The 23652-nt window shown below is 41.4% G+C and overlaps 1 protein-coding gene across 1 annotated transcript in view; it reads left to right on the plus strand.

Annotated features, from left to right (window-relative positions):
• LOC130081784 (N-alpha-acetyltransferase 35, NatC auxiliary subunit-like) overlaps positions 1–23652 on the plus strand; it is a 41421-nt gene that overhangs the window by 12398 nt on the left and 5371 nt on the right. Inside the window, exons 2-10 of the mRNA XM_056246487.1 lie at positions 11041–11303; positions 19766–19820; positions 19972–20055; positions 20133–20247; positions 20329–20507; positions 20594–20653; positions 22335–22441; positions 22802–22868; positions 22963–23061. Coding sequence (XP_056102462.1) covers positions 11041–11303; positions 19766–19820; positions 19972–20055; positions 20133–20247; positions 20329–20507; positions 20594–20653; positions 22335–22441; positions 22802–22868; positions 22963–23061 — 1029 coding nt within the window. The remainder of the gene's footprint in view (positions 1–11040; positions 11304–19765; positions 19821–19971; positions 20056–20132; positions 20248–20328; positions 20508–20593; positions 20654–22334; positions 22442–22801; positions 22869–22962; positions 23062–23652) is intronic.

Consider the following 23652-nt stretch of genomic DNA (forward strand, 5'->3'; position numbering starts at 1 on the left):
TGCTTTAGCTAGAAAGAGCTACTGAACATAAATAAAATGTGCAAAATGGTATTGAAAAAATACCCTTAGAAAGAGCTACAGTAGAAAGAGCTACTGAACATAAATAAAATGTACAAAATGTGGATATGAATCCAACTGGAAAAAATTGTGAAAAGATATATTTTGATTAGTCAAATAGCAAATAGCATATAGTGAAGCTCTATAGCATCTAGTGTTAAAGTGATTTTTATTTTATTTTAAAACGGCATTTTCCAAAAAATGGCCAAAAATCTTACATTAAACCATGCAAAATTATCCATGTTATCTCCATAAATGAAAGTTAGAAATCTGGGTCTTTTACGGTCTTTTATAAAGTGAATTTGAATGCTGTTTCTTTTTGTAAAAAGCCTATTTAAATAAATATTTTTTTATTAATAGAAATTTAAAAGATATCATAAATCCTCCAAAAACTGCACAAATGTTGAGTAAAAACATTAATAAACAGAGTAAAATTACATTTGTAAAAAAAATAAAAAAAAACTTTTATTCTGTTACAAAATTAAATGTTACTCAACATTTGAACAAATTAACTACTCATCCCATAAACCACCGCGCCTCACTGAAGTCGACTGAAGCCACAACCGCGAAAGAGCCTTTTGAGCGACTTCCAAATCTGACAACGGCCACGCAAACTTTTTCCTCCAGTGAATTTTATATAGTGAATGTGCAGGGAAACTCCTTTTCTGATTTAATGAAGCTTATATGTAAAACACATTGAGCATCTGGCTCGCTCATAGGCTGTACTGCGGCAACTGCACATCCAATGGCGTGGGCGCCTCTGACGTGCGACCAATGAGCTAGCCCTACGTCATTACACGATCTTCAGTCTTCACGGACCTTCGCGGGACACGGCACGCACTGTGATGCTCTATTTGCATTTTAACCGAGCAGCTAACACTCAGAGCCATAGAGAGAAAGAGTTGCGACACGCTTTGATGTCGCCGCCACGGCTGTCACGTGGTTCATGTAAGCCCCAATAGTTCCAAAACGTACGCGGGCTGTCATGTTCTTCTATGGACAGACAGCAGCGATTGCATTATTAAACGGTAAATATAAAATAATACACACCCAAGTACTTTTTAAGCTGTTATTGCGTTTTGTTAATGTCAGTTCTCTTACGAGAGTATCTCTCGTACTGCGTAATAGCTTACGCTAGGGGAAAAACTCTTTTCCACGAGATATTGAAGCCAAAAATTATCCTTAATTTTTTATTAATGTAAAACGCTTTGCAGCAGCAAGCAGACATAGGCGAAACAGCTCGTGCGCCTATTGGTTGCTCTGCAGCAAATGCAGCAGCCTATCGAGAGAGACTCTGCGTGACGTAATGACCAATGGGGGCAATTCGCGCCCATATCGTCACGTCCCGCCAGAAGGGGCGTGGTCTCACCCTATAAATATGCTCATTAGGCTGGTACAAGCTGATTTTTATCTCTTCAGCGACGCACACTGGATCCGGAGGAGAAGCCGCGCCGTCGAAGCAAGCCTTTCAGCGGGACGAGCTCTGGAGTCGCTGGCCTCGCCGCCTTCAACTGCCGTACCTGCTGCGCTTTCCGGCGTTCTATATCCTTTCATACTCTGTGTGTATTTACTCTGTTGAGAGTGTTTGCTCGCTTACTTGACGCGACTCACACTTCTCTCACAAAAGAGCTGCATCTTTTTAAAGATGCCTTCCTGTGGCTCGTGCCGCGCCCCGCTCAGCGATGGAGACCGGCACGTCATCTGTGTTTCCTGCCTGGGTGAGGATCACGCGGCTCTCGCGCTCGCTGACGGCGGATGCCCTCATTGCGAGCTTTTGCCTATGGTGACTCTGAGGACTCGCCTGGCATCATTCTCCGAGCCTTCACCGCAGCCCGCCGTGGTGCCGCGCCGCAAGAAGCGCCGCGCCCAGCGCGCTCCCGAGCTTTCTCCAGCCCGCCAAAGCTCGCCGGTTCGCCCGCCGGCTTCGCTCGAGTCGCTCACTGACGGACAACGGCCGCCGCCTGCCGCCGCGTCCATCCACGAGTTTGACGAACCCACCGAGGCGTGTTCTCTTCTGGCATCCGATAGCGAGGATTGGGCAAGCTCCGTGGACCTCCCCTCCGCTAGCGTTTCCCGCCAGACCACTGGTAAGAGAGCCGGCATTGAGACTGAGCTGATGCGTCTGCTCTCTCAGGCCGTGGAAAGCATCGGCCTCGATTGGGAGGCGCCCGCGCAACCGCCGCGCAACAGAATGGACGGACGCTTTCTCGGAAATGACGAGGCTCCGTCAAAATCGCGGCCCGCGCCCTTCCTCCCGGAACTTCACGAGGAAGTGACTAAATCGTGGAACGCCCCCTTCTCCGCCAGGCTGCGTACCTCTGCCTCTGCTGCTTTCTCCTCGGTGGATGGCGCGAAGGACAGAGGATACCTTTCTGTTTCTCCTGTGGAACCAGCTGTAGCGTCTCATATCTGCCCGCCCTTCCGCTGGACGGCGCGCTCACACGACACTACCATCTAAAGCCTGCCGAGTGACGTCACCCATGCACGGACGCGCTTACACCGCCGCCGGGCAAGCAGTTTCAGCGCTGCACACTATGGCTATCCTGCAGATCTTCCAGGCCGACCTTCTCCTTAAATTGGACGTGGAAGGACCCGGAGCGATCTGCGTGGCGGACCTGAGAAGCGCTACAGACCTCGCTCTTCGCGCTACTAAAGCCGCTGCGCAGGCCATAGGACGAAACATGGCCTCTCTCACCGTGGCTGAGAGACACTTATGGCTGACGCTGTCCGAGATGACGGAAGCCGAGCGCTCTGTGTTCCTCGACGCGCCCATTTCACAAGCGGGCCTTTTTGGATCTGCCGTCAAAGATTTTGCGGACAGATTCATGGAGGTGCAAAAGACTTCGCAGGCCATGAAGCACTTCCTTCCGAAGCGCTCGAGCTCCGCTGCAGGCCGCTCAAAACAGCCGTCTGCTCGCAGTTCTCAGCCGCAGCCTGCACCGCCCACCGCCGCCGCTTCACAGCGCCGCCACGCCCGAGACCAAAGACCGCGCTCTCGCTCTGCTGGACGCCGCCCCCCTCAGCGCGGGCCCCGGCCGAGGATTGAGATCAAGCCCGAGGCCTCAAAATCTTCCTAGCCATTCTAGGAAAGTGACGGTGTTCAGATCCCGCTGCGGCCGGATTTCCACCAAAACTTCTCGCTCGGTCAGTTCCAAACATCGCGACTGTCCCAGTGTATTTCGCAGTGAGCCAGCCGGTGTCTCAGCGCGTTTGCCTGCGCACAAAAGCCGTTTTTACGGCTACCCAGATAAATCCAATAAAGAGTGCATTTTCTGGTGTTCCGGCCACGGCCGATGGTGTTATGAGTGTTGTAAGAATGCCCACCCAGTGCCCATTCCCACACCCAGACACAGCCCGCCACGGTGCAGGGCTAGCACAAATAAAATCGACTCAGGTCGATTGTGCAAACAATGTAGTAAACGCGCCCATGTCACCATGCCCGCTCACACTACATGCCATTCAAGAAAACCCTTGGTTTCTGTAAAAACGAAACCAACACACATTCAGTCGGCCATGACCGACAATGTTTTCAGTGTAATAAATGTGCCCGCAGCCCCGCGCCCACATTTTCTCACAGACACGCCAATTCCTACGGGATCTCCCCCGCTCGCTTTTTCTGCACAATCTGCCATAAAAAAGCTGAGCGCGGCCAGGCCGCCCGCTGTGATCAGCGCGCCCCCCGCCTCGAACGCTGTAAACACGGTGTTGTGTTCCCAGTATGCCCGGGCTCTCGAGCTGCCGTTTTGTCGCGGCCGGAGCCCGGATTTCATTCTGCCTCTAGCTATTCACGCAGATGCGTGGTCAAAGCTTCCCGGGGTATCAGAATGGGTGCTGAACACTAAAAAAGAGAGGCTATTCGCTACAATTCGCTCGACGCCCGCGCCGTTATACGGCGCGTGTCGAAACTACGGTGAAAAACGAAGTGTCTCATCTACTTCGTGCCGAGATAGCGAAACTACTGAGCAAAGGGGCTATAGAACCTTTATCTCAGGCTCAGAGCAAAGGGGGCCTATACAGCAGATATTTTCTGGTACCGAAAAAGGATGGGGGTCTCAGACCCATTTTAGATCTACGACAGCTGAACAGAGTGCTTGTGAAACGCCAGTTCAGAATGCTTACGACCAGGAAAATCCTCGCGCAAGTGCGCCACGGGGACTGGTTTATGTTGATAGATCTGAAAGACGCCTATTTCCAAATGCAAATAGCGTCCCATCACAGGCGATTCTTGAGATTCGCCTTCGAGGGCCAGGCATATCAATACAAAGTCCTGCCGTTCGGCCTGTCCCTAGCACCTCGTACATTTACAAAGTGCATGGACGCGGCGCTCGCACCCCTGAGACTTCAGGGCATGCGAGTCCTGAACTACTTGGACGATTGGCTGATTCTAGCTCGATCACGATCGGAGCTCATAGAACACAGGGCCGCATTACTCGAGCACCTCGAGGAGCTGGGCCTCACAGTCAATTGGGCGAAGAGCTCACTGTCTCCCAGTCAGAAAATTTCCTTTCTGGGAACCGTGTTGGACTCGCTGTCCATGACAGCACACCTGTCACCAGAGCGCGGGCTAAATATTCAGCGCGGCGCGAAATCCTTCCGCCACGGCGCGATAGTTCCGCTCAAAAGGTTTCAGAAAATGCTGGGGCTGATGGCCTCAGCAGCCTCTGTACTCCAGTTGGGCTTGCTCCGCATGCGCCCACTGCAGATGTGGCTGAAAGCGCGGGTTCCACCCAGGGCATGGACAGCGGGTCTGTTTCGCCTCAGGGTCGACCTTCAGTGTGTTTCAGCTCTGGAACCTTGGAAAATAACCGACTGGTATCAGTCAGGTGTGAGTCTGGGGACCGCTTCGAGTGTGAAGGTGGTGTCTACGGACGCCTCCACCTCGGGGTGGGGAGCGCTGCTCGAGGGCAGACCGCTAGCTGGCCTGTGGTCAGAACGGGAAAAGCTCCTTCACATAAACTGCTTGGAGATGATAGCAGTCGACAAAGCGCTACGGCGTTTTTGTCCCCAGGTAACAGGCCACCACGTCTTGGTCCGGTCGGACAACATGTCAGTGGTGGCATACATAAATCGCCAGGGCGGCGTCAGGTCACGAAACCTTCACAGGCTGACGGAACGCCTCCTGGTCTGGGCTCAGCACAACCTGCTCTCACTGAGAGCAGCGCACGTGCCTGGTCACCTGAATGTGGGACCAGACAGACTGTCCAGGAACAATGTTCCAGCAGGGGAATGGTCGCTGCACCCGCAGACGGTCCAGCTGCTGTGGAAAACGTTCGGCAGAGCACAGGTGGACCTATTCGCGTCCCACGAAAACGCTCATTGCCCGGAGTTTTTCTCGAAAAGCAAGGACGCGCTGGCTCATGTTTGGCCCCGCGGCCTCGCCGTCTACATTTATAAAATACTATAACCTGGAGGTACCCGCCTTACAAGCTAAGCTTTTGGCGGTCTAAAATTCAGTGCTATCTGCCCCGCTGTGTGGCCCAGATGCTGAGTTTACTGCAGCCCCATGAGTGTTGACACACGTATGGCCACCCAGATCAGGCTGAAAGCTTTCACCCTGGCTGCGCGTTTTATTGTCATATGATAGCCCCGCTGGGTGCTTTTTTATAGGGAATGACGCTTCCAGCCTCTCTTCCTCCACTCTATGTGAGTTTATGGTGATTATGCACTACATGAGCCCTGGGCTTCGGCCCCCGGGACTTTGGTGTTGGATCCCTGTACGCACGGCGTGTTGCATTGTGTTCCCCTAGCGTAAGCTATTACGCAATACGAGAGATACTCTCGTAAGAGAACGTACTCGGTTACTAACGTAACCTCGGTTCTCTCTAGAGAGGGAACGAGTACTGCGTATCTTGCCGTGCTTGGAATACGCTCTGGTTCGCTTCAGCGATAAAAACCAGCTTGTACCAGCCTAACGAGCATATTTATAGGGTGAGACCACGCCCCTTCTGGCGGGACGTGACGATATGGGCGCGAATTGCCCCCATTGGTCATTACGTCACGCAGAGTCTCTCTCGATAGGCTGCTGCATTTGCTGCAGAGCAACCAATAGGCGCGCGAGCTGTTTCGCCTATGTCTGCTTGCTGCTGCAAAGCGTTTTACATTAATAAAAAATTAAGGATAATTTTTGGCTTCAATATCTCGTGGAAAAGAGTTTTTCCCCTAGCGTAAGCTATTACGCAGTACTCGTTCCCTCTCTAGAGAGAACCGAGGTTACGTTAGTAACCGAGTACGTTCTCACGGTAATCCGGACACTGCGTCTCCCGGCAGTTTTTTCAAGATTTCTCCAAAATGATTAGTCCAAAATGTGTCAATCAAACTTTGGAACATGTGGAAGGCATGTCCCCAGAGACAGACGAGCCAATCAGGTTTATCCTTCTGCGGATTGATATCTTACGGGACGTTTTACTGTGCAAAGTGTCCGGAATACAGTGAGTCTACGTTACAAGGATAAAAGACAAGCTGAAGAAAAAGTGCGGTAAGCAGAAAGTTTTTTTCTGAAGCAGCGTTGTTGTTCATTTTTGAGGAATATTACCAACAAGTCCTCCAACCCATACGACCATTTAGGTCGTTTGTGACTACCTTCAAATACGACACATAAGAGCATTTCCTAAATTTGCGCCCCTACCGGCAGCTGGAGATATGGAGAAATGCATTATAAACTTTGACTTACGCCTCAATGAATTATGGGTTTTTTTTTATCTACCTGCTAACGTTACCAGTTTACGTCAAACTCTTCCAGCTATTCAAAGTAGTTTATTGCTATAAAAATATATCTTTTTGATGACTTCATCACGCGTACAGGTAGGGTTTCCATCCGTATATAGTCCCGTGTTTATGAATTAAATGATGTCGTGTTTCAAATCAGTATTTATATTTCAAGCTGTGTGACGTTCATTCAAACGGACGCCAGCATTATAAGTTTTAGTTTTCATTGTGACATTCAAACATTGAAATTTGCCTGTGTTGGGAAAGGTATCATGCAAAAAGTCCACACATTTACTATGTTTTACCAGTAACTGTCGATCCTATGTCATGTGTAGTAAAAGCACAGTAGCTAACGTTATACCATATGCTTCTTCCACCGTAACTGTAACCACGGTAACCACAACACTTACAATGCTTTTACCACAGTAACTGTGTTTGTATTGTGTACTTTTGTAGTTTAAGCACAGTAACACAAGACTTAACATGTTTTTTTTTTTTACCAGTCACTGTAGTTGTAATGTGGTATTTGTAATTAAAACACAGTAATTTACCATGATTTTACCACAGTCTGTGTTTTTACTGTCTACTATTTGTAGGTAAAGCACAGTAACCACAGCACTTGCCATGGTTTTACCACAGTAACCACAGTTTTACTGTGGTATTTGTAGTTGAAACAGTAACACAACACTTACCATGGTTTCCACAGTAACCATAGTTTTACTGTGGTGTTTATAGTTGAAACAGTAACACAACACTTGCCATGCTTTTACCACAATAATCACAACACTGGCCATGCCTTTAATACCTTTTTGTAATGTAATTGCAATTCAATATTCTTTTTCTGTCTTGCAGTTACTTCAGATCACATACTCCTCCATCTCCATCTCCCACAACAACCTTTAATCCAACAGCTCTTTTAAGAGGCCATCTCTCGCAAAAACTCACTTTCTGTCTGTCTCTGTCTCTCTCTCTCTCTCTGTTTTTTTAACTGTAATTAATTTACACATTCTTTTTGCTCTCTTTCTTTCTCTTCTTCATCATGGAATATTTTTTAAAAATCGAAATTGAATCAATTCTGTCAGAAAGCTGCTATTAACAGGGAACTTGAACTCAAAGCTCCCAGTGCTGATCTTGAAGAAGCTGCCAGGGAGGCTGAACAGGTCCTTCAAATTAGGTAATGTTGAACACATTTAGTTATAACTGATTTGCTTTAATGAATGTATCCTTATTTTATGTTTTATTAACTTTCCTTAAAGTCCTTCCTCTCAAATAATTTGGTCACGGATCATTTTTAACACACTGTCTCAACATGTATATATTTCTCTTTGTTTCAGCTGAAAAGGAAGTGCTGTCAAGGGCTTGTTAAACCTGTCTTCGTGGAGAGGGATGAATTCGGCCATCTTGTGCGTTTATGGAGAAGTAAAAAATCTGCAAAGGCAAATGTTTCCAATGGTATGTCTGTGTTGGTCTTAACCCTTGATTGAACATTACTGCAGTTACATTTTGCACAGCATTTGATGTTTCTTAAACTTTGTTTTACATACCACACGGCCCCATCAGTAAGAACCCACAATAAAGCGTCATGTCGAAGTAGTAATAGTTCATACAATTGGCCAAGTCAGCAAATTCATATGATATTGTGCAAGTGCACTCGTACAAAATTCTATGACTTTTACTCCAGCTGCTGTCATTGGCCATTGCCTCAACTCTCTTGCAGATTGTAAGTAGTTGGACCGTTTATATCAGAAAGTTCATATCAAATCCATTGTATTCTTTATTAACCTTTACATATTGGCGCCGTCTCTTCTCGTACCAACAGTACATGATATCTTTCCACATGTTGATTTTTATTGACCACATCTGTTTAAGAAGCAAGAGTCTGGAAATGCTAGTTTAACAAGTTACGTGCCAAATCAGATCTTCAAATAACTTGTCCTAATCAGATCACTTAAACAATTAGTTCACCCAAAAATGAAAATTCTGTCAGTAATTGCTCACCCTCACCCTCATGTTGTTCCAACCCCGTAAGACTTTCGTTCATCTTCAGAACACAAATTAAGATATTTTTGATTAAATCTGAGAGCTGTCTCACTCCTCCATAGAAGCTAAGGGATCGAAACTTGCCGGCCTAGAAAGTTAGAAAAGACAATGTTTAAAATAGTCCAAGTGACTACAGTGGCTCAACCTTGAGTTTATCCAGCGACGAGAATACTTTTTGTGCGCAAAAATAACGACTTATTTAACTCTTCATTTTCTTCTCTGTGGGCCTCTGAGTGAGTTTACGTAGTGTAACAGCGCAGCGCTTCTGTGTTGTACGTCAGAACGTAGGCTCGCTATTGGCCGACGCAGGTCATGTGTGTGATGCGTGTGACGTACAACACAGAAGCGCTGCGCTGTTACACTATGTGGCTCACTCAGAGGCCCACACAGAAGAAAATGAAGAGTTGAATAAAGTCATTATTTTTGCTTGTTTTTGCGCACAAAAAGTATTCTCGTGGCTTGATAAACTTATGGTTGATTGACGAAAGTCTTACGGGGTTGGAACTTGGAACAACATGAGGGTGAGTAATTACTGACAGAATTGTCATTTTTGGGTGAATTAACCCTTTAAGTTCGTTCATCACACCAAGAACAATAACTATAATGATAAATATTCTAACATCCACAACAAACGGACAATAAAGTTCTGTTTATTATCAAAAGTGCGTGCTGTTGTAATGTTGTCTGCCATTTTAAGTGCTTAAGCTTTTTAAAGTCGAGTAGATTCTGATTGGCTGTCAAAGATTTTATAGTTCATCAGCTGGAAAAAAAAACAAAATTTCTGAAAGTGATTCCAACGAAATTGTTCCTCTGTGTCGTTATATGTTAAATAGCTGCAGTGTGGGCTCATCCTTTGTGTGAAGAGGCCTTTAAACTGCTTACAACAATACTGGCAGCAAGTAATCATGTTTAAAATTATTCATTTATTAATATAGCTTGCTATTGAAGATACAGCTTTTTCTAGTACCACCTTTCTCTCATTATTAAAACTTACACCCAAAATTCTGCCCGTCTCAGTTCATGTCTTAATGTATATGTTTAAACAACAATAGTATTTAAACATGGGTTCAATAGACATTTCTTGTTTTACAGTTGAAAAAGAGCAAGCCAGGCAAACCAGTATTCACCAGGACAACCAGTCCTGTTGGGGATGAGAAATGAACATGGCCTTCTCATGTATTCATAGATACTCATACATACATGTTTATAGCTGGAAATTACTTTATATGGTGAGTACTGACAGTTTTTCTGGAGTTATTATTAAATTGTTGTTTTGTCTGATTGTTTGAAGGAGGATGAAGCCAGTTGATGAAGAAATAGGCATGTTGCACTAGTTTTAAATACATTATTAATTTGTTATGACTGCTTGTATTATGTTCTCATTTTCTACTTGTACAGAAAGACTACATCAAGAGGTAGAGGAGCCGATAGCTGGCACTGAACACACTCAATGCTCAGGTCCGTCTTCACGCAGTTGGTCAGTTCACATGGTCCAGACTAAGGAGAAATGGGTCTGTTATTCAAAAAGATACACTTCAGAATCGATCATCCGTTTATTCGTCAACACCAAAACGTTACACCACCTCGTTCGTGCTCGAACAACAACAACCGCACTTCCGGGAACTTCATAATATGAGTCCCATTTTTATTCCCGGTAAAGCGTCATGTGAAATATTAAACAATATTCAGCACAGAGGTATAATGTGCATATATGAACACAATTTTTTAATGTCTTAAACTTAACAGGTCTGAGGCCCGAGATGGAGTTGTTGTTGACAGGAGACGATTCTGTGGCCACCAAGTGCAGCACTGCATCAGTTATCCACTGTGAAGAATACATTCCAGCTCTACATTGACAGGTCGGAGTTATGGCCCATGGAATCAATGGTAAGTCTAGGGCAGGGGTAGGCAAGTTCGGTCCTAGAGAGCCGCTGTCCTGCAGAGTTTGGCTCCAACACTGAGAAAAACCTCACCTGCCTATAGCCTTAGTAATCCTGAAGACATTGATTAGCTTGTTCAGGTGTGTTTGATTAGGGTTGGAACTAAATTCTGCAGGACAGTGGCTCTCTAGGACCGAACTTGCCTACCCCTGGTCTAGTGCAACAATTTTAAATAATACTATTATATATGGTTTGCTGATTTACCACCTCCTAAATACATTTTTTCTTTGGTTAGAACTTCACCCATCCACCCTGATGCTGTGCTGAAGAAGGCTCATCAGTGTCTTTTCTTCCTCAGACAGCTGAGGAAGTTCACTGTGAGCACCAAAACCCTCAAATCAACCCTCAATTTTACACTGTGGAGAGGATCCTGACTGGCTGCATCACTGCAAAGCTCTACGAACTGCACAGAACACTGTTGAAGGTGAGCTTCCCTCCCTCCAGGACAAGGGAGTGTGTGAGGAAACTTCCCTTCCTACAGGTGTGTGTGAGGAAAGCACGGAGAATCCAGACACCCGAGCCATGGACTGCTCACACCGTTACCATCAGGCAGAGGTTATCGTAGAACCCGCACCAGCAGACTGGACTCATACCAGTAAAACACACAGCAACCCCCACCCCCCAACCTCATATGCTCTACATTTTTTCAATTACACTGACTGGACTCTTACTCAGTATTATTCTGGACCCTGACATTCTATTTTCACTCATTCATACCGTACTGCACTGTATACTGTGATTATTTTGTTTGTTATTTTTTTCATTTTTCAATCTGTGTATAGTATAATATTGTACCATATATTGTTCTCTACTTGTATTGAGTCCCTAACACTGTGCATATTAATACTGTATGTGTTGTGTAAATATTCTATACTTGTCATCCATACTGTCATTCTGCAGAGTTTGCAAAAAAGAATTTCATCACCTGTACACACTTGGGTTCATGGTTTTGTGACAAAAAAATTATTTGATTTGATCACATCTTTTGTCCATCATTTGTACTGTACTGTGCTGTGCTCGATAACAATTGCAAATTGCTTATATACATGGAAAAAGATTTTGATAGGGAGATAAATATCATGATTATAACAACAACCCTTTTTTATTTCTCTCAAATATCATAAGTCTTTATATGCTACTTTAGCTGTATTTATGCTGTATTATCCAGTAAAGTTTTGTACATGGTGTTGGATAACAACATATGGTGAATATTATTTATTAAGGATTGTGTTTGGTAAATACATAATTAGATTTTGTAATAAGACATAATAACCATGATTGTTTTAATTGAGACATTTGGGACAATCATTTGCTAGAATGTTACCATTGTATATGTTTTAGGACTTAGATGCTGTGTCAAATACAGTAAATATGCCAAATTTCAGTTACATGAAGTGCACTGCATGGGCTATATTGTAATGGGCACTTCAGGCACACTGAGGATGATGTACCAGGGAAAGATCAACATGGATCCTGTACTATAAGCAGGATGAGCATTCAAATTTCTGATGTCCAGAACTTTTACATTATGATGCTTTGCAGTGCATTCATTTTTTTGTTAAGACTTTTGAGCCATAAGTTACACACTGTGTGTACTTGGACAGTATGCCATTCAGTAAAACAATGTTGTACAATGAAGTGTCACAAGTGTATTGGTTGTTTAAATTGATGTCTTTGTTTGTTGTCAACACTATTCTTATGCTATGTTTACATAATGATGTTGACTTCACTTTTTAAAAAATCATATATATATATATATATATATGAAAAGGTGGTATAAAGGCATTTTAAAAAGTGCTTATAGTAAAATACCAAATTTTAGCCTGCCTCTCAAATATGTCTTAGAGGTTTGCACAGTGACCATGATTAGATTTCCCTATGTTCAGTAAAGATAGTATTTAAAAAAAAAATTCTTTATTAAACTTTTTAAACTACATTACCCATGAGCCTCTATCATTATCAGCTATTTGGCAATAGTCTTTGTTTGTAGTTCAGTTAACCTATACTTAGGGTTAGGGTTAGGATCTCGGTAAAGGGGTAATTTCTCACAACAACTCAACACCACATTGTTAACTTTATGTATTACTGACGTAATTATAACAGCAAAACGTACTTTGCAACATTAAACGTTTAGTAATATGGGTTTAAAGATAGTCCAACCACAGCCAGTCCTGTAGGTGCCAAGGAAATGTCAAAGCCAATGACAACCCAGTTGAGCAGATGCGTCACACTTACTTGTCCATATATGGTCATTTATGGCAGGATCTTCCAGGTTCTTGTGGTGAATGGACAAATTAAACATTTATTTGTCCCCATTAAATATAAAACTAAAATGACAGATTGCATTGCATAACCCGATGCAACAATAGATTACACACAATAGAAAAATGTTGCAGTTGGATACTGTATGACAAATAAGTATAAAAATAATTCAAAAAGTTTCATTTGCTTACAAAAAACTAATCCACTGATAATTATTCAAGCATTCAGTATTTCTTAAACAAAGATAAGTTCAGCTACTATTCAAATGAAGTGCTTCTATAACATTTACAATGTATTAAAGGTATATATTTAATCACTTCTGTATTTCCAGGAAATGGACCCCATTACCATTATTAGCTAGTATAAATATAGGAATAAAAAAAAAAAACTCAAAAAAAGCATAATGAATGGACAAATTTTGTAGTAATTTCCCAATGTTTATTTATATGTCAAACTGTTTAAATACAAAGATAAGCGCCCAGCACAGCATCCTCTGTCACACAGGTACTTCTCCAGTTTGCGCCACTATGTAGAAAAGAAAACAAAAAAAAATAGGTTGGTTATATAAAAAAATATCTGCATTGAGGTAATCAATTATAGTGAAAAATAGAAAACTCTTAAAAAAACACTGATTGATAAAGTAACTGATATGTAACCGAAACCCCTTTAAAACAACAATGAATAGTATACAACATGTAATTGTATTGCACTTGCAACAGATGGATGGAGAAAACTGAACTGGAATGATATATGTAAGGGATAATGTGTAAGGGACATTATCCCGCTAATTACATGGCTACCTACCAAATAAATCAATAATTTGACTCAAAATATTGATTTAAAAAGGAGTTTCTTGATTTAAAAATGATTGTATTGCTTCCGCTAAAGAAAATAGCGTTTAGTGCTACGTCTCTACGGTTAGAATCCATTGCAACGCTCAGTTTTTCATGGCAACGGTGTGTTATACTTAGCAGCGGTCTGTTTTCAAGAAACAACAGACCGCATTCTACATTGGAATTCAACCAAGCCATGTAATAAATATAAATATATATATATAATTACATATTATGCAATTCAATAACATTAAGTTGAAACAATTAAGGAAATAATATTAAAAAGAAAGAAAATAGGTTATTTTTACATTACCATTTTTTACCAATTGAACAGACAGCAGGTTCTCACCTGTCTCTGTAATCATATTCACCCATGAATAACCAAATTATCAGAATAACACACACAATCCTAACTCCTATCATTAAGCCTTTTCTATTAATCCACGCCCATCTCCATATTTTATTTACAAATCTAACCAGAGAAGTCTTATAATTTTATCCATTCCTCTAACCAAATTAGTTTTTTCAAAATTAACTCTAATATCTCTAATACACACATCAATCAATAGATTTTCTACATTTACAATCAAATCAACCTAGTTTGATCCAATCAAACAAAATCATCACAAAAACAGATTCTTCTGTTAAACTTAAACCATCAGTTGGCAGTTGGTTCCTCCAGGTGTGTTGATCATCTCGTTCGCCCCATGGACTAGCACGTCCTTGAAATCCCTCACTTTGTTCTCTATTGGATGGTTGAGGCCTGTTGGTGTTGTCTAAGGTGAGAGGCTTGGACCCAGGTGTCACACTCTCCAACCATTTTCTGATCCTTATAAGGTTTTCCCTTAAATCACGACCGCACCCCCACTGGAGTGAACCATTTCTTGCCTGCTTTCACCTGTGAATGGAGACCTTAAGTATTTTGTTAGTGACCGCTTGTCTAGCCGCTCGTCCCCTTTGGTGTGACCTGTGGAATCAACAATCTGAAACATTATCTCCGGATAATTTCTTGCTCACTTAATAGCACTCGTGGTCCTTTTACCCTGAAAAACACTCAACCCACTTTGCTCATGTCCACACAATATTTATACATTTGGAACAGAATTAGTTCTGTTTGATCCAATCCATCCTGACATTCTGTAAAAGAAAAATTTAAGTTATGCGCTGCGCAGGTGTAGCACCTTTCTGCCACAATAATAACCCAGGCCAGGATAGTTAGCCAAATTCATCCATAGCCATCATTTTATTGGGCACATTTTGCCCTGTCTCCCAATCCTGCATGCTCTCTGTAAAGAGAAACAGATTTCGAGGTTATTGTCAGATAGTAAAGTACGTAGTTTCTTTTGTCTGCTGTGCTGCCGCGGCCTTCGCTGCTGCATCTGCCCTGGTGTTTCCTGTTGAAACAATCTTTGTTATTGGTGTGTGCGGCACACCCACAGACATCAATTTTGTTAGGCAGAAAAAATGGCTTCTTTCAGGGCTTTTATCCAATTACCCCTAGTGTTCTCCCAACATCTATTCAGCAAATGTGAACCCCTTAATAAACCATATTTGGCAATTGTTATACCATCTCCCTCTTGATGCACGACACAACTCGAGCATCAATTTAACATAACATTTAACATAGTGTTTTTTATAAAGTTTGCCATCAACACTAACCCAAACGTTGTCCTTCAGACAAATTTCCTCCAGACATCTTTCTCTGCCTCTGAAACAAAAATATTACATTCTTCACTTAAAGCCACAATCTCATCTTCTTATCGAAGTATTTGAAAGGCAACGGCCCTCAGTCTCACAGCGTATTCTGCTTTTCAGGCCTGTTGTTCGGTCTCTCAAGTCAGTCATCTACAAACATTTCCAAAGTCATCAATTTTCCCTATCAGGTCAAGTCGTGCTGTACAGACTTGGTCAATGTCAGTCAATCATTTCTCCCCCTTTGTTCACAATAGCCGCGTTTCCACTGACGGGCCAGGGCCGGGCCGTGCTAGTGCGTGCCAGGGCCAGTCGCGTTATTATGTATGACAAAAGTATTACTACCAGACAGAGCTTGATGGCCAATCAACTTAAAGCTTGTCCCATGTTCTGTATTGTCTTTTCATCAGAATTATCAGCTTCTTTAAAATTTGTCATTTGCCTTAACCCATCTGTAATGATAAACTCATTCCAGAGGTTAATGACGCAATATACACACCATTCAGGCGGAATATTAGTGCCCCAAACTAATACATACAAGACATAAAGTGCTGTCACCATCACACACACTCATACTAGACACACATATGTTAACTGCTCATTCTCAATATTCACTTTTCTTTATATTATTGCTTAAAGATTTAAATTTTAAATAAGATTTTAACGTTTCCATTTTCCTGTAGCTTCTACCTAATTTTACATGGTATCTTAACCACTTTCAAAGCACGTCTGTTCATTATTCATTTGAATTTAACAAGGTCAGCTGGGTTGTTTTGTTTCATTATCATTATTTTGCTTCAGCTTGCTCTAGCAGGCCAATAACAGAAAGACAGACACAGTTACCATCCCTTCCTCCAACTCAGGCAGTCTCTCTCACTATAAACAAATAATTTTTCCATCAGCCTCCTAAGGCTGTAACTTAGACAAAATTTGTGTTCATTACAATAACCTTTGACCATTCACCTTTGTCATCCAGACTTTCCTTAAATCAAAAGCTGTCTTCATCTTTAGCCACCACCATGTCTAACGACCTTCAAGAGTTAAAACTATGTTATAGACATATTAGTTCAAAATCAACACTATGATTTTCCTCGCCCATAAGGCAACCAGTACATAAAAAGTTTTGCTACTGTCTCCACAACAACTAATGGGAATCACTTCATGGTCTCAGCTGGCCCTTGAAAGCCCATTTCTGTTAGCCCTTTATCTATAATCTCCATCAGGGTGTTTTCCCCTGGCATATTTGCAGACAATGAAAAACAAGCCATACAATGAATGCGGTTTCTTGTGATTGGTATAGAGCAGGGGTTCTCAAAGTTTTGATAGGTGAGGGCCAATTTAGGAACCCAACATTGAACTGAGGGCCGCCAAAGTGGCGGGGAGAAAACGAAGAAAAAAAAAACTGAAAAGAAAATCCCATTTGAAATTATTTTAATGACCAGGTTGCATCTCTACAGTTTACATTAGTTGCAATAAACACATTTTAATTCATAACTGAGGCTAAACCTGGCAAAACTTGTGAAAATTTTGGGGGGGAGAGAAAGAAACTTTTAAAATAGAAGCTTACCAAACAAGTCATCATCATCATTCATTTCTATCATTGCTTGTCAGTCGCGTTTCCATTATTGCAGATTTGCATATTATTATCTATCTTTTTTAACCCGTAACTGAAAAACGAAAAATGAACGGTTGTTGTCTTTTTAAAACGCAAAGTTGAACAAAATTTTAATTTGAACTGGCTTCACCAACTGCTGCGCAAAAAAAGTAAATATCGACAGACTTTTTCAGATTTTTGTTTAAATGACTTTTTGCCCCTTTATTAAACATTTTAAATATTCACAAATTAATATGGAAAACATGTCGATTTTACTGGTTTTCTAAGGCCAAATTAGAACCAGGAATTTATATTTTTCCCGCAGTGATGAATGAGAAGAGCCATATAGCCTGTACGTGTCTGATCTAGCCTGATTTATAGGTGAGTTATAGGCTAATGATAATAAATGCGTCTGAAAAAACAGCGAGGCATTTTAATTGTTTATTAATAAACTATTGTTTTCTAAGTGTCGGCTAAAAACATATCTCCATCTCTGCTGTTAAGCAGATGCGCTTTTAGAGAGAAATCCACCTTTCATACGGATTACATAATCAGGTATTTGCTTTCGATTCGAGTTTGTTTGTTTAAAAGTGCACATTTTAAGCTTTAGCCTACATAGGCTATATTTTGTTTCAGTTCTCGCGCTCCAGTTCACGGAGATCATGAAAGCGCGTAGTAGCCTAGGCTACTGATTGTTTTATTTTATTTTACAAAAGCACGTTTTCTTGTTATGAGTTTACACAAATAAAAGTAGTTGCGAATAATGCATTATTCTTTTTTTGTATGACCAGAAATGATAGACTAGTTTAAGTTGTTTCCACTGTTGATAGGAAAATGCAAGCGTTCGCGCCCGCGAACATTTTGAAAGGTAATGGAAACGCGGCTATTAATAAGCTTGACATTGTTAAGATTATTATTAAGTCACATTGAATATTGATTACTTGGTCAACATACCCTTTTAAATTGCAATGGGATTTGTGGTGCTGGTTTCGGTTGGCCACGATTCCTATTCCTGTGTAGACAACCACTGTTCCTGGTGGCCTTGGGAGTGAGGTCAAGTGCGATCGGTCGGTCGGACCATGTAATTACCGCTTATGCCTATGGATGCCGCTAAACACCACTAAACGGAGATATTCATTTTTTCAAAGCAATAGTTTTAACAGTTTTACAGATGTTATCGCGGGCCGCCAGAAATGTTTGGGCGGGCCGCCATTGGCCCGCGGGCCGCACTTTGAGAACCTATGTTCTAGAGGTTCAGCAGGAACACGAATAGCTGGTACCGATCCTTTATTCAGGAGCAGCTTCTTAGCAAAACCAGCTCATACTGACCCTCGTTTATAAAGCAGTCTGGTGAGAAATGATTCGCGCAAACATGAAAGCATTGACGTTGCTCGTGGGGAATATTCCCTTCGAAAACAAACTCGGCCACTGCGTCTTCAGCGGTTTGGATTTAGGAACATTAAAATTACTGTGTTCGTTATTACACCCACGAACAGAACACCACAATCGCTTAGACGCCATTCTGCTCATAGACAGTGCTCCAGCATATCAACAATGACCGCCCCGGTCCGCGCAGACTATGATTGACAGCTCGCTCACGAGCGAGGGCGGGTCTGTGTTGAAACGATGTTGTGAATCAACAATCGTGGGAGGGGCTTCCGAGCGTGTGACGTCACAAGGTCGAACGGCTTGATTTGAGGCAGGGGAAAACATATAAGGAGATTAAAACAAAAACACTGGATGGATTTTTATCATTATATGATGGTTGTGTACAGGCACTGCCAACACACATTTTAGTACAATCAACTTGTAAAAGTGCATGTACCATTATATGACCGCTTTAAAAGAATTTAAAGGTGGGGTATGTGATTTGGAAAACGACCGGCAGATTTTGAAAATATACAATTCAAATGGTCCTACCTTCTTTCCTCCAACGCCGGCTCTGACTCCACCCAATCGAAGAACATGGGCGCGCAATCATGCACGAGTGAAAACTCAGATGCGCGAGTGATTGTAATGACGATTTACTACTAATCATGGAACCGGCTTTACTGACGAGATGCGCATGCGTCACAAACTTTGAATATGCGCACGACGGGGGTCACGCGCGCTGGGGGGAGGGGGGTGTGGTACAACCGTTTGATTGACGGACTTACTGTCCAATGATTCTGGTGGTCTTGGAAATGATTGGCTGGAGTTTTTCGAGTCCTGCCCGTTCCACAGATGATTAAATTGCTTAATTTTCATTTCAGTGCTTCTAACTCAGTGGCTGTAAGTGGGTTAGGAATAGGATTTCAAGTTATTTTAAAAAAAATTACAAAAAAGAGAATCACATACCCCACCTTTAAGGCTAAATTTTCTTAATTATCATTAAAATAATGCAGCGTTGCAAAATATTAGGCTTCGTCTTCCTTATGCAAAATGTAAATTAACTACATGTTTTTGTAGGATTTTGTTGTTCAGTCTTTTCATTTCGCCATTTAAAATTTCTATAATGCTGAAAGATGTTGAGGATGAACTTCAGAGGAAAGTGAAGGTATGGTGACTCCATCTCAAGACTTTGCACGATACCTTGTAGCTTTTCCTTCTTTTTTCTTGACTTGTTAAATATTTGTTTCTTCCTTTTTTTTTTTTTTTTACAGAGTAGCTACACGCAGTCGACAGGGTGAACAAAGAGATCCTGAGGTGGAACTGGATGTAAGTACATAATCATTTCCCCGAAGGCTAAACTGAAGATAAAGAGATGTGTGGATGCTTTGGGTGTTATTGGCGTGTATTATCAGCCAGACGACAGCACTGTACAGAAATCCTGAGAGTTTTGATCATCATCCTTCTCTTCTGCCTTCAGCATCAGCAATGCTTGGCTCTCTTCAGCCGTGTTAAATTCACTCGCCTGCTGCTTAGCGCGCTCATCTCCTTCACTAAAAAAGAGGTATGACACTATTAAATTCACTCAAGCATATTGCTTCACAAATATCTAATCTTTTATTGGGTGATTCGGCATTTAAGACGAGTGCTGTCAGCGAAGCACAGAAGCTGATGACTCAGGCTGCTGACTTACTGCCCGCGATACACTCCTCTATACAGTATGGAATCCAGTCACAGAATGACACAACCAAAGGAGGTAACAGTCTCAAAACAATTAAAAATGTAATGTTGAATTAATTTTCTAATTCCCCAAATGTACACACCATGCTTTTTCCAGATCACCCAATCATGATGGGTTTTGAGCCGCTGGTTAACCAGCGCCTGCTCCCGCCCACTTTCCCACGCTACGCCAAGATCATTAAGAGAGAAGAGATGGTCAACTACTTCAGCAAACTCATTGAGCGCATTAAAAATGTCTGTGAGGTCATCAACATAACCAACCTGCACAGCATCTTGGTAAAATAGCTGCGTATTAACACATGCATTCTGTGGTAGTATTCGAGAGAACTGTAACTAATCCTGCTGAGTGTTTGTGGTTTCAGGATTTCTTCTGTGAGTTCAGTGAGCAGTCTCCGTGTGTGATGTCTAGATCTCTGCTACAGGTAAGACCAACTTCATCTGACATAAATATCTTTACATCTGAAGCTTGTGCTTTACTCAGAGATCTGGAATATATAGAAAATGGACAAAAAACTAAATTTCTTAATCTTTAAAGGGATAGTTCACTTTGAAATTAATTTTTGGTATGTTTTAGCTTACCTCAAGGGCATCCAAGATGTAGGTGTCTTTGTTTCCGCAGTATTTTCGATTTTGATATTTTTAGGTCAAACCGTTCTTGTCTGTCAGTCATATAATGCAGGTCTATGGTCACCACCTCAAAGAGCATGCACAGAGAAGTCCAAATTAAACATGATTTATTGACTCGTAAATGTAAGTACACATTGATGGCCTAAGACACGAAACGAGCGGTTTGTGTGAGAAAACGAACAGTATTTATATCGTTTTTACCTCTTGTAAACACAGCCACGTCCAAGTGATCTGAGGGCGCCGGCGCTTCGGTCTTTTCCGGCAAGCGCCAGAAAGCGCCAGAAGTGATCTCTTGCGCGTGTACGTCACTCATACAATTGTTTTATTTTTAATTTTTTTTAATTGTTTTCTTTTACGACGGTTTAAACATCCCGGATAAGCGCAAATTAGTACCATTTTAATTAGCCGTCTTACCTACAATCTCTGTTCTGTGTAAACAATGAGTGATGTATACGCGCGAGAGATCACTTCCGGCGCTTTCCGGAAAAGACCGAAAGGCCGTCAATGTCTACTTTCATTTACGAGTCATTAAATCATGTTTAATTTGGACTTCTCTGTGCATGCTCTTTGAGGTGGTGACCATAGACCTGCATTATATGACTGACAGACAAGAACGGTTTGACCTAAAAATATCAAAATTGAAAATACTGCGGAAACAAAGACACCTATATCTTGGATGCCCTTGAGGTAAGCTAAAACATACCAAAAATTAATTTCAAAGTGAACTATCCCTTTAATGACTGTTAAAGATATGTTACTGGACTGTTTTAAATCTAAAGAGACAAGGTTTTTATTCAGACATATGTTCAACTGATGTAATTGAAGTATCGTCTGAATTTGTTTTGCATTAATCTTAAATTCAGCTTAAAATGGAAGTTCAGATCGTTCTTTCTGTCCTATTCTGACGTATATCCGAGTGAAACGGCTTCTTGAATGAGGAAAAATTGTAGGGCGGGACTCAATTTTGTCTTTGGGGAATTGATTGGATGGTTGTGGTTTGCTATTGCTGTGATCTCATGTTAGTGACAGGTTGCCCAACTGCAAGAGGGAGGGGAAATTATTTTAATGAAAGATTATGAGGGCACATCAATTATTTATCATTTATAAAAGAAAACACTGCAGTATTACATAAAAAAAAAAAACAGGAATTGTCCATTTGATTTCATGGTGACTTTAAATTTTTTTAATTGTATGACTTATTCGCTCTTTTTCTCAACATGAACATCGCCTTGCTGCTGCCGTGGCTTTAAAAAATAATAAATAAACTTCTCTGGTCAAGAAATGCATTTTTTAATGCTTAATTATCAACGAATAACACATTTAACACATAACTATATCACATATAAAACTGGTCTCGGATAAATTGTTACATATAGTGACAGAATAATAGGATGGTTACTGGTTAGACTGACATGTAGATAGTCTGATAATACATCTGTGTGTGTGTGTGTGTGTGTGTGTGTGTGTGTGACGCAGACCACATTTCTGATTGACAATAAGAAGGTGTTTGGGACTCATCTGATGCAGGATATGATTAAAGATGCATTGCGCTATTTTGTCAGCCCACCTGTCCTCTCCACAAAGTGAGTGATTATTTCTTCACTCTATATTATTTACTCTTTAATTAATTTGAGTATACATTTAAGTACTGAGTAATATTAATGAATTAAATGTACTCACTACAGGGTTAGGATTGGGGTTTGGTTTGGTTTAGTTGCATGTAATAATGCATCATTTTTATTATAAGTATTATATGTTGAACTCTTTTGAAAACATTTAAACTACGTTTTTACTATTAACGCTGCAGAGATGAACTAATGTTATTTTTAGTTTCGTGATTCTGTTTTAGTTTTTCTCCTGCCTGTCCTTATCTTGCTAAAAATTCACATTTCATAACTCTTTTAAGATGACATTCACATCATATTCCCTCACTGTTTTCACAGATGCAGTTTGAACAATAACCACCAGGCTAAAGATTACATTGACTCCTTTGTCACACACTGCACACGGGTTTGTGATTAATTTTGTTTGATATGTTATTGCAACAGGTGAAATAGTGTTTTCGATTAGATGAATTAAGATTAGATGTTATTTTGTGTCACAGCCATTCTGCAGCCTTATCCAGATTCACGGACACAACAGAGCACGCCAGAGAGACAAGCTGGGTCACATACTGGAGGAGTTTGCCACCCTTCAGGACGAGGTGCGTAGATGTGTTTTGTTTGGTTAAAGTTGACATGAATAAAACATTTAACCTAATACTTTCTTAAAGGTACAGTTCACCCAAAAATGAAAATTCTCTCAGCATCTACTCACCCTCAAGTTGCTCCAAACCTGTATGCATTTCTGAAGAAGATATTTTGAAGATACTATGAAGTCAATGGGGCCCATTAACTGTTCGGTTTCCATATTCTCCAAAATATCTACTTTTGAGTTCAGCAGAGAAAGAAATTCATACAGGTTTTGAGTAAAGGATATATGAATTTTAATTTTTGGGTGAACTATTCTTTTAATAAGTGTTTCTGGTCTTGTTCCTCACGATTCATAGGTGTTTATTACAAAGAACTAAAAGCGTTCAATGAATTAGATTTATTGCTTTTGTTCCTCTTTTGTAAGTTCTAAATGCATAAATGTAAGGGTTATAATTTACTCACTATGTCATTTCAAACCCATCTTCAAACCACAAATTAATATATTTTAAATCTTTATTGCCCGTCCTTTGAAAGTCCACTTAAAGATAGTTCACTTTGAAATTAATTTTTGGTATGTTTTAGCTTACCTCAAGGGCATCCAA

The sequence above is a fragment of the Rhinichthys klamathensis genome, unplaced genomic scaffold (genome assembly GCF_029890125.1).
Source record: "Rhinichthys klamathensis goyatoka isolate OS25496 unplaced genomic scaffold, OSU_Roscu_1.1 h1tg000040l_1, whole genome shotgun sequence".
NCBI classification, from domain to species: Eukaryota; Metazoa; Chordata; class Actinopteri; order Cypriniformes; family Leuciscidae; genus Rhinichthys; species Rhinichthys klamathensis.